Genomic DNA, 11,982 nt, shown 5'->3' with positions numbered 1-11,982 from the left:
GCGAGCTCCTCCTCCTCCTCGCGCTAGCAGCGGGCTTCACCTCGCGCGGAGAGGACACGACGCGGAGCCGCTTATGTGTGCGTGAACGCGACGCGACGCGGACGACGCAGGATGGTTCGGGAGACCAGACACCTCTGGGTGGGAAACTTACCCGAGCATGTTCGCGAGGAGAAGATTGTGGAGCATTTCAAACGGTGAGTTACACAAGCAGCGCCGCGGCCTGGCGCGGACACAACCCGCCTCAGCGCTAGCTTGGCTGCGGGCTAGCTAGCTAACGGTGTGCGGGGTCTGAGCTGGTTCTCACGGAAAGCGTCCGTGTTTGGGTCACGGCTCGGGGAAAGTCGCATAAATCGCGCTTTCGTTCGGGGAACGGCGAGTGTTTGTGTGCGTGTTAGCGGTTAGCTCGCTGCTAAACCGGTTCGATTCCGTCCGAAGAAGCGAGGATCTGCCGTTGCGTGTAACGCAATAACCGCGGTTTCCTGAAGTTCGTGTCAGCGGAGGGAGCTGGGTCCGTGTACTGAGGGGAGCTGGGTCCGTGTACTGAGGGGAGCTGGGTCCGTGTACTGAGGGGAGCTGGGTCCGTGTACTGAGGGGAGCTGGGTCCGTGTACTGAGGGGAGCTGGGTCCGCGTACTGAGGGGCTGGGTCCGCGTACTGAGGGGAGCTGGGTCCGCGTACTGAGGGAGCTGGGTCCGCGTACTGAGGGGAACCGCTCAAATGTTGTGAAGTCGCTTTGAGACCGTAGTGTGAACGGGCTGCGCAGAGCGTCGAATCTGTGTCAACAGAGTTCTGTTTACTTTAATCCGTGAGTTAGTAAACACAAACCGAATTAAGACGTGTGGAGTATTCCTATTTTAGTCACATCATCGTGACGCCGGCATCTGTGGGCACGTACTTCACTGCACTTGAAGCGGTCCTAAAATTAAGAATGAAACACCCCAAACTGTATGTGGCACAATAGCGAAGACGAACTATGTGTTGATGCGTGAAACTGTGGAGGGCGTGGCGTGGGGACGTAATGACGTGTGCCGTTAATAGATCTATGTACCGGAACATGAACGGATTATTCTGAAAGCAACACCTTAATCATAATATTGTCTTATTCAGAATAAGGTAAATAATTAGATTACTGATGTCCATGTAAACATGAACTGCATCCCAATTGATGCACTTATTCAGCATGTACTTATGCACTATATTCTGAACCATGTAGTGTATAAATTATATAAGGATATTTGGTCATGCATACTCAGCGAAGGGGGCGGAGCTATCAGACTCGATGTAATTAAAGCTGCAACAGTTGCGTGCATCAAGTGTCCAACATTCCACACTTAGTTTTTTCGGTTATATAAGTGCACTTTTTATTTTTATAATTTTCGGTGTGAACGCACTACTCGCACTATTTATACCACAAAACGTCATGGAATAGTACATAAGTACATGATCTGGGACGCACCTAATGTCATTGTCAGCTGTTCAACGAACATAAGGTCCAAAGCCCCGTTCACACCCAGGGACGAAAACTATAAAGATATAGATCTAAAAACCGTTCTCAGTATTAAAGAATAGCAGAGACCACACCACAGCTATAACGATAAAGACAAAGAGAAACGATATCGTTGGAATCACTTTCAGAACGATTTTTCTCCAGCTGATGAACGATACAAACACTGACAGCCAATCAGAATCCATCCTGCTGTAACGAGCTGGAGAATTTAAAGCGGCAGACGCGCGCGCGCGCTTAGAGTAACAGACGATGTCGTCCTCTGATGTGGACGCTAATATCGTTATCTTTATAGTTATCGCTCTTGGTGTGAATGGGGCTTAAAAGTTCAGAAAGTGAATTTTGACATTTAATAAACACCACACTTCCTCTCAGGTTGACCTAGGGCTGCACGATGAATCGAAATGAAATCACGATTAGGCAAAAGTTGTGATAGTCATGCGCATCTCGTGAGTGAAGCACGGTTCTGTGATTAGTAGTAAATCTCCATCTGAAGGCCAGAGAAACTCAGAAGAAACCCAGGAAATAGCGCTAGCTGAATAAACAGAATATTTAACTGCTTTCATTGATTCAGCGAGACTAATAAACACACGACTGCGACAATATATGGGTTCTCTGAGTTCTTCTTATTATAATGTTTATTATAATAAAGTATATTAATAATGCGATGCCTTTATCGCTGCTTAGAATGCTATGAAACATGTTGCGTGCGTTATTCAGTGTAAGAAGCCACATCATCTCACAGAAGGATTTACTTCAAACACTCGACTGACGTTATGAAGTGAGTTTGGAGTAAAAACATGTTATTAAATGTGGTGTTTTCAGATGGAGCAGTGTTTACAACACACAGCCGTAGTTCACGGAGAAGCTACGCAAACAGCTGTCATTATCACGAACGATTTCATAATCGTGGGACTATATTGCCTGCGAAATAAAAAATTATTATAATTTTTTTTTTGCGTAGCTTGTCTGAGAGCTACGGCTCTGTGTTGTAAACGCTGCTCCATCTGAAAGCACGTGATGGAGATTTACTACTAATCACAGTCTTTACTGACAAGGTACGCATGATACGCATTTGATTAATCGCACAGCCCTGCGTTGACCTGTAATGTGGCCGACGATCACATGACCTTTACAGCGCCTGGTTTCTTCTTCTTCACAGGTATGGCCGGGTGGAGAGCGTCAAGGTCCTGCGCAAGCGCGGCTCCGAGGGCGGCGTGGCTGCTTTCGTGGATTTCGTAGACATCAAAAGCGCCCAGAAGGCGCACAATGCCGTCAACAAAATGGGGGACAGAGACCTTCGCACAGATTACAATGAGCCGGGTTCAGTGCCCAGCGCCGTGCGCGGTCTGGAGGACCCCACCCCCTCTAGCAGTCACGGAAGGGAGGTGGCAGGGTTCTCGAGGAGCGCCGTGGGGCCGGTGTACGGGCCCCCGGTGTCTCTCCACACCAGAGAGGGGCGCTATGAACGCAGACTAGACGGGTAAGTGGACACAGGCTCCCTCTGCACTACAGGGGGCCTGTGGTGTCAGACACAGGGGTTCAGGTTGGGTTAAACACAATAGACCAGATTCTAGGGATCCCTCTCCGTTCTGAGGCCTGACTTCCTGCACACGGAATTATTAATCCTTGTCTATCGTGTAAGAATGAGTGGATTAGATTGGTGTGGGATTACTGTGTGAGCCATAGCCCTCGTCTGAGTTGGATATTACCCACGTGGAGAATATCCCGGTCGGTTTGGATATTACGATGGCTGGCGGAGACGTAACGGGTGAGTTTGGATATTAGGCGTTCGACGAATCTCGGATATTACCCCGCCTCCTTGGAACAGCGCTCTTTGGGAGTATGTGCCGATGACGGATTAAACGCAAGGTTTTTAACCGGAACGTAGTTACGAGTTGTCGCGAAGTTTTTTGTCCCTTCTCATTTGCCTTGCACGACTATCCCATCACCCATTTGGTCATTGTGCTAACTGTCTGTCATGCCGTGGATGTGTATCACTGTCGTGGATTTAGGAGCGCGCGCCGCTGGAGCAAGGAGTAAGTGTGTCAGGGTTCATCATCTCCATCCTCCTTGTCACCGCACGTCATTCTTAGAGACCACGTGACGCCCGCGCTTGGATACCTTTACGAAACCTCGAAGACCAGAAGACGTCGTCACGGGAAGATTCCCACGGATCTAACCTCGTGTTGGATGTATAGGTGTAGATGGAGGCTTTGCTGGATTACCTGATCTCCAGTGGATCTACGGTAGAAGTCAGAATGTGCTGGAATTACGTTTTTGATTTTTTTTCGTCCCGCAGAGCTGTGTTTTTGTCGTTCGGATTATTCCACCGGTGGACAGCTTTGTTTTATTCCTTTTGGAACATTCTTTTTGGAATATGTTCCATTTTTCTAGACTGTTTTTCCTGAAGTCTCCTGTAGTGCCTTGTGATGGATGGCCTGACGCTGACGCGACCCTCTTTGGACGAAGAACCTTTTTGCTTAGTGGGACTGTATCGCCGTGTTTTTTCCCCCTTACGCCATCGCTGTTTTTGGCTCACACAAAATTCCTCCTGTATTGTATTGGGAATATTTAGGGTCAATTACTGCTCTGAAAAGGTTGGTATTGCCCTGCCTTACGCCTCTCTGTGCTTTCTCTCTCTAACCTAGACATGCACCCTGTCTCTTAACCCCTGTTCTTCACTAACCCTAGAGCCTTGTGCTATTATTAACCCCTCTATCCGAGTGTTTCCGCTCTTCTGTCTGATTTCCCCTCCAGTGTTCAGAGCCAGATAGCCAGCATGGTTCATTCGTCCAGAGTTAAACGTTCAGCGAATCACTGCATGATTCGTTTAGAAGCGCGTTCGAGCCTCAGCCAAGTTCAGTCTACCAGACGCGCTTGTGATTTCGCTCGTTAAATTGTGGCTCCGCAACCTGGCCCGCTAGGTTTTGAATGACGAGGTGTACTTGAGTTCCTGTGTTAGGTGTTTGGCATGGATCCGGTCCGATTCTAAGTGTGTGTGTTCCCTTTTCTGTTGTGTCTCTCTCTGTCTCTCTCGCAGCAGCAGCTCGGACGGTCGGGAGCGAGCGTACGATCACAGTCCGTATGGACACCACGAGCGCAGCGGCTCCTTCGACCGGCCGCGGCACTACAACACGGAGTATTACCGGGACCGCGCGATGTTCGCCTCCGGGGTGAGCTCGAGCCCAGCTGCCAGTGCTATCAGCGGAGGCTTTGACGCTCCAGAGTCGCACTTCGAGTCTCGGATTCGTGACCCTTTCACCATCTCCAGCTCGGCTCGGCGCGACCCGTACCGTGATGACAGGGGCCGCCGTACAGACCGGACGTACCACCATCGGCGGAGCCGGTCCTCGCACTCTTCACAGTCACGGCAGCCGTCGCCCCAGAGGAGCGCGGGACAGACTCCTAAAGCCGCCCACTCGCCCAAAAGAGCCCCTGTGTCGCCCGGCCGGGTCCCACGGTCGCGCTCGCGCAGCCCATCTTCCAGCTCCGATTCGGTCAGCAGCACCAGCAGCACCGGCAGCGGCAGGTATCGTACACTCATTTTTAACCAGATTTTGGGTTTTGTTATACCAGGTTAAAAAAAAGTGCATTTCCATAATGTACTTGAAGTGCTCTATTTTCACGCACTAATTTTGTACTTAATATACTAAAAATGATTCTTTAGTACTTCTTAAGATAAACTAAAGTGTGCTCAACCGTGCTACTCTGGGACACGGTGAATATGAACCAAAATGTGCTTTTAACACTAGAACTACCAAGGCAGTCATTGACTGTTTTTAAATTTTAAAATGTAATAACTTTGTTGAAATAAAGCCCATACAACTATAATACCCTGACTTTTCCTAAATGTGTTTATATTTTATGACATTATTTTATTAAAATTACAAAACATAAAAGAGTTCACAAAAGTTTCTACCTTGAATGGCCAAAGCGGTCAAATTGACCGATCGCATTACAGACGAAGCGTAATTTCTGCTTTTGCGATTCTTTTCCCGCGGTTGAAGATGCACGTCACTTATCTAGCAACTTTTGTTCTAGTTGTTTTTATATTCTATTGCTAAGCTAAAATTCCCATTTGTAAAAAAGCCGGGTGGACACCTCCAATGCAACAACTGCTGTCATTCAATCTGCCACGGTTAGGCTGTGTTTGGCTGGAAGACTATAGCCTGGCTGTTATCAATAATAGCCTACTTCAGTGTTATGACAAAATAGCCATCATAATAATAATAATGGCTATTATTATTTTCATGCTAGTGTAATGCATAGCTTATTTTAGCCCCGACAAGACTGATATTGTGAAGTAAAACAAACTTAGGCTTTGTTTTAGTGACAGTGACGATGTTTATTATTACCTATGCTATCATAACAGATCAGTTTATTCATGGATCAGGATTCCAGTGGTGGCTGCGTTGAATTGTTTCTCATTCATGTGATCCAAACATTTCCAATAACTCCAGAGCGTTGTAAAGTTCAAAAGTAAAAACGTATTGAAAAAACATGCATGTAATCATTTCCAATATTCACACCATGTTTTATCTACCGAAATATTCTGCTTCGGTTCATATTTGTTGGCATTTAGACTTTCAAATACAACATTTTCACTGCGGTGAAAAACTTTTGCTCTCCCGCTTGCCGAGGCACGCACATTCGGGAGCGGTCTACGTAGCTCTTACACACTTATATATATTACAAAGAATATTGTATTTTAGGATGATTACGTCATAAACTATGACGACAGACATTCATAGCTTCATTGTAAAACCTCATAAGAAGCTTCGAATATAAATATGGTGGGACAAAAATGTCATTCAGTTCAGTCTAGTGTGACCGCTATGGCCATTCTATTCCAGTAGTTCTAGTGTTAACATACTATCTCTGTATTTAGTCACCACTTGAGTGTACTAGTGTGTGAAAGATGTGTACTACAAGTGGTGACTAAATACGTTTTTTAAATACAGAGATAGTGTGTTAAAAGCACATTTTGGTTCATATTCACCGTGTCCCAGAGTAGCACAGTTGAGCACACTTTAGTTTATCTTAAGAAGTACTAAAGAATCATTTTTGGTATATTAAGTTAAAAATTAGTGCTCTCAAATGGAGCACTTTAAGTACATTATGGAAGTGTACTTTTTTTTTTAAACCTGGGATAATATTCTGTTTTAATTATTTCTGGATTTTGTTACAATTTTAATAATCAAAAAGGATATTTAGTCAACTGAATAATATTATTTATGTAAAAAATGTAGTATTATATTCTATAGAGTACACTTATGTTACTGTCATTTTACACTTAGATTCTCTTTTTTCAAAATAAAACATGAAGCTTGTTCTTTGCATGCAGAGTAATAAATAGTTTAAGTACATTTTGCAGATAGTTCATACTTGTACTTTTACAGTGTGGTGTTAGTACTTTAGTTGAGTAGATGATCTGAATAATACTTCCACCACTGTTAAGTAGCTAAGCTAGCTAACTAACGTTACCTAGTGTTAACTAGCTATCTAGCAGGTAAGTTAGTTTGATGATACTATATATTATTTAAATGCCCATATTATGAATGTAGTGACATAGTTCCAGTTGTAAAAAAAGGGAGATGATGATGATGATACATATCAGATGTAAAATCTTCTTGCTTGTGGTGACGACTGATATCTGAAATGCGTAAGTAGCAGTTAGAAGTAAACGACCAGTGTCTACGTTGGGAAGTTAGGAAGTAGCAGCATTGGGCTGCAGGTCATGCCAATTTCTACTTTTGATTTGTGTAGATTTTTTTTCTGGGTTATATTTTAGATTTTCCAATGTACAATGATAGGTTAGAATTTTTTTTGAATGAAAGATCAAAGGATAAACGATGCAGATTTATTTTCTCAGCCACCTTTGCTCATATTTACCACGGCAGGGCTCCAGACTCTGCTCAGCTGGTCGCACGAGCACATGATTTGGTCGCGTTGTTGTTTTTGTGCTACAGCATGGGATTAATCAATGCTTGCTGATTAACTTTTATTATAGTTATATGGAAACGAAAGAGGTTAACATTCAACCTATTCATTTTCATCAGTATTATTTGTGATTTGAATTTTGTGAACGGGAGTTCCTCTTTTGCTGTGTTTATAAGCCGGGTTTCGGACGCTTTTGCTTTCGAATTCGCGATCTTGTCACGTTTTACAAGAAAAGATGATCGTCTGTTTTGCTTACATCTACACACCTTTCACTTTTTAAGACTGAAACAAAAGATGGATTCATTGTTATTCTTAAGTAAAAAGCACAACAACAATAAAACAGTAAGATACTAGCTTACAAAACGTTTATTAACAAAAACGAATAAGACGAGGCATGGCACACACCACATGCTGTATTATATACGACTAATAAATTACAGAACGTTTAGCAAACACTGAGGAATCAAATAAAAAAAAATAAAAGAGAGCCTCCATAGCGTAACGTGAGGTAAACCGCAAAGATAAGCTTTTCAAAACAAAAGAAAAGTAAAACTAAACATGCTGTCGGTGACAGCGCTCGCCTGTTTTTCTCCACAAGAATACCAACATGTTCACCTTCTCTGGTTTAAGAAGCGGTCTTTTACTTTACTTTAGCTTGAAACCTATCCATCGTTTTCCTCCGTATTCGCGTAATATTTGCTGCACGCTCGTGACGCGGCGAGTATAAACCAGGTTCTACACTCGAAGCGCTGCGCAGCTCAAACAAGTAGCGCGGTTTTGTTATGCTTTCAGTTTCGTTTGCCATTTGATGTTTCTCATATGCAACAGAAATGCAGCGCTTACGAGTTAATGCGGTGGTCGCGCCAGTGCAACCGCACAAAATCTAGTCGCACAGACAGAAAAATGGTCGCAGTCTGGAGCCCTGCAAGGGTGCCAATATTAGTGGAGGGCACTGTATAATGTTATAATGTCAGTTTGTAGTCATACACTTAAATCCCATACATTACAAAACAATATGTTTTGAATACAGCCAACACTTCAGTATGTGTAAAAGCTCACATTCGTTCTAAATGGACATCTCTCTAGATAGCATTGGGTTTGTTTGTTGTCCACTGTTAGTGGGTGTCTTCGGTTCATGGTGTATCTGATGTGGTGGGTTTGTCTGAACCGGGTTCTTGTCTTGTTTTCTTTCAGCAGTGATTCGAACAGCAGCTCCAGTGAAGGGTCTCGAGCGCGCTCTGTGCAGTCGACGGCCACACACGCTCCTCCGGCTCCTCCTGTGCTCGCGCTGGACTCCGACGAGCCGCGGAGGAGCTTCGGCATCAGAGTCCAGAACCTCCCGACGCGATCCACAGGTGACCGCTCGCCTCAGCCGTGTTTCAATCTCATTTCACAGAAGCTCAGTCCAAGACAAAACAGTCAGGCATTATTGGTGCTCTGTTCATAGTTTGCTCAGTTGTTGTTGGTGATGGGAAGCAGGATTACGGGTTTGACATCTGAAGAATTAGGATGGCCAGCCTCATAGAAATTGGTGGAAACCGAGACAAACTAGTTCCCTTCGAGCCCCAATGATTGAGAGTCTCCTCATGTACAGATATTTGGAAAAATGTAAAAATGTAGACGTGTAGGTTCTTGGATTCCTTAAAGGGTTAGCTTAGCCCAAAATTAAAATTGTCATCATGTTGTTCCAAATCCATAATATTTTTTTTTCATTTTCAGAACACAAAGAAATCTGAGAGATTTCTGTCCTTCCATTGAAAGTTGCCCAAAACTGATGCTTCAACATTTTATAAAGCTATTAAATAAATTAAACAATCCATGTGAATAGAGTGGTCTTTTGAAGAGACACCATCGTTTTGTATATAGAGATTTAATTTAGGCCTTTATTCACATACAAACATTGATCACCTAACGTTTGGTTATGGAGGCTCAAGCATGCTTGTTTAACTCTCAAGAACCATACAGATGAGCTTCTGTTTATGCTCGTTGATCAATGTTTATATGCGAAGAAAAGCCTAAATTAAATCTGTTCATCATATTAAGAGTTTGAATCTCTTCAGAAGACTTGAATTAAACCGCTCCATTCAGATTTATTGTTTGATCTCTTCACGAATGTTTTGAGCAAACATGCTTTCATTGGAGGGATGGAAGAATATTTCATTAAAAATATCTTCTATTTTGTTCCAAAGATGAACTTTCTTATGGGCTTTGGAACGACATGAGGGCTAGGGCTGTGCGATGTTGAAGAAAAATGCGATATGCGATACCCTGTTAAATAATGCGATATTCAATATGCGATACGATATTGCTGTACGTTTGTGAAGTCAATTTAAATGATATTTCAAAACTAAAAAATATTTAACCTATGTATGTTTCACATTCTTTCTCGGAAAAAAGCATCACTACAACTTCTGAATGTGACCAGCAGTGTTTTAGCATTACTTAAAAAGCAATGTCACAAATCTAAAAAACAAATTAAACAAAGATACAAATGAAAAAAACAGTGCTTTAACTTTGGGGGCAGGATTACATTAGATATAACAGTAGCATTCAAGTAAGAAACTGAATAATCAAATGTAAAACTAAAACACTGCACAGTCTTCACATTAATGAATGTACATTGGTTCATAATAAAGCTACAAAGGTTATTCAGTCAAGCACAGCTTGTCAGTGAAGCATGGTTCTGTGATCAGCAGTAGGGCTGGGCAAAAAAAATAGATTTTTCAATTAATCGTTTTTTTAAAATTACGTCGATTTGAAATCGATTCTCAAAAGCTGCAAATCTATCTTTTCCGGGATTTATTTCAGCACTCATTTAAAACAAGATCTGATTAACGTGAATCTTATCATTAGTCTTCTCCTCTAGATGTCACCCTTATTTACCTTGCACGATGTTACAACAGAAAGCCTGTCATTCATTCAGCGCTTCTCATGGCCATACGCGTGATTCGCAATGCTCAGGTGAAATGCTATAGTGATACTATAAATCTGCGGAAGCATTTGATATCACGCATAAGGCTCCATGATTTCCGCAATGAATGAATGAATGGCGGATGGCGCGGCGCACTGTTTTGTTTACTACACGCATACTAAAGCGCGGATGACGCTCGGGGTGTTTTCAGCTTCTGCCGTCTCACTATATGATGATATGAGCACGAATGTCATCTCCAGCTGCTCTGACAGTCACTTCATTAGCATTTACCGTTTCATTTGAGAAAACTACCGTCATATCACATACACAGCAATATATTTTGTGCAAAATCGCATTTCATTGTAACATTACAATCTAAAAACAAAAAGAATGCTTTTAAAGCAGAAGTTAAAGCTAGCTCACTAGACTAGATCCGCGACGCTAAACAGCGCTGTGAGATCCAGTGTAAAGCGCTTGAGTTCAGCGAGGAACACCAATAATTCAGTTTATAGCCTGATGAAACCGCACTGACAAACACTGTGCGCAACCATGCAGTCAGAAGACGATTTCATCTTCAATTTACCATAGTTTTACTGTAGTAGCACTAACTGCACCATGGTATCGTGTCAGAACTGTGGGTATTCGTGTTGAATTTTATTATATTATCAATATAATTACAGTATTTTTTGCGATTAAGCTATAGCGTTTATGCATTATTGCTAAATGTATTTAGATTACTGCTTTTCATTCAAATGCCTAAAAACCATATTACACACAAAATATATATCTGTAGAGAGCGACATGTCTGTTTCAAATGAACCAATTAAAATGGAAAACAAATATTCTCAGATTACATAATCCGTATGAAACATGCATACAGGTGCATCCTACTGCGGAGATGAGTCTGTGTCGCAGAGTTCATCTCTTAAACCGAGAACAAAGAAAGCACTAGTTTAACAATAAATTAATGTTAATGCAGTTTAACCTTACTGTTTTTCCCTGACATTCATAATCATAGCTTCTGCCGATGTGCTGTGGCAAGCTTTATGCTTATTAGGCAATGTAGGCAATTAAAGGCGCATTATGATTTAAATGATTTATTAATAAACGTGCGTTTAGTCGACTAATGCTTCAAATGAACGACGACTAGTCAACCGGGAAAATCTCCAGTCGAGGGCAGCCTCATCTGCGTGCTCTGAAGCTTGTAATTTATTGTTATATATAATTATATACTGTTATATATCATTTATTTAAATAAATTATAATATACAGTGCCTTCTCCTACGGTAGCAAATTAAATTTTTCTTCGTGATATTTAGCGCAAGTTAATCAGGAAGTGACTCTTTTGTCTCTTTTTAGACTCTCACAAGTTTAATTCATAACTTAGTATGGAAGCATAGTAAATGATGACAGAATTTTCCTTTTGGGCTGAACTAACCGTTAAAGGCCACCAAACAACCCACTTGTCAAATTTGTACGTTTTTCCAAATATCTGTACCCGAGGAGACTCTGACTCATTTGAACTTGAAGGGAACAAGTTTGTGCATGTTTCCACCAATTTCTATGAGGCTGGCCATTATAGTTCTTCAGATCTCGAATCGTAAACATGCTTCCCAAGACCTTAG

General features: G+C 42.4%; 1 protein-coding gene across 1 annotated transcript in view; it reads left to right on the top strand.

Moving 5' to 3' along the window:
* LOC107573135 (msx2-interacting protein-like) overlaps window positions 1-11,982 on the top strand; it is a 30,627-nt gene continuing 18,645 nt past the window's right edge. Inside the window, exons 1-4 of the mRNA XM_016259581.1 lie at window positions 1-194; window positions 2,666-2,986; window positions 4,550-5,035; window positions 8,641-8,801. Coding sequence (XP_016115067.1) covers window positions 112-194; window positions 2,666-2,986; window positions 4,550-5,035; window positions 8,641-8,801 — 1,051 coding nt within the window. The 5' untranslated portion in view covers window positions 1-111. The remainder of the gene's footprint in view (window positions 195-2,665; window positions 2,987-4,549; window positions 5,036-8,640; window positions 8,802-11,982) is intronic.

The sequence above is a fragment of the Sinocyclocheilus grahami genome, unplaced genomic scaffold (genome assembly GCF_001515645.1).
Source record: "Sinocyclocheilus grahami isolate Dianchi unplaced genomic scaffold, SAMN03320097.WGS_v1.1 scaffold1874.1, whole genome shotgun sequence".
Lineage (NCBI taxonomy): Eukaryota > Metazoa > Chordata > Actinopteri > Cypriniformes > Cyprinidae > Sinocyclocheilus > Sinocyclocheilus grahami.
Note: the sequence above shows the minus strand (reverse complement) of the source record. Positions and strands in the feature narration are given on the sequence as shown.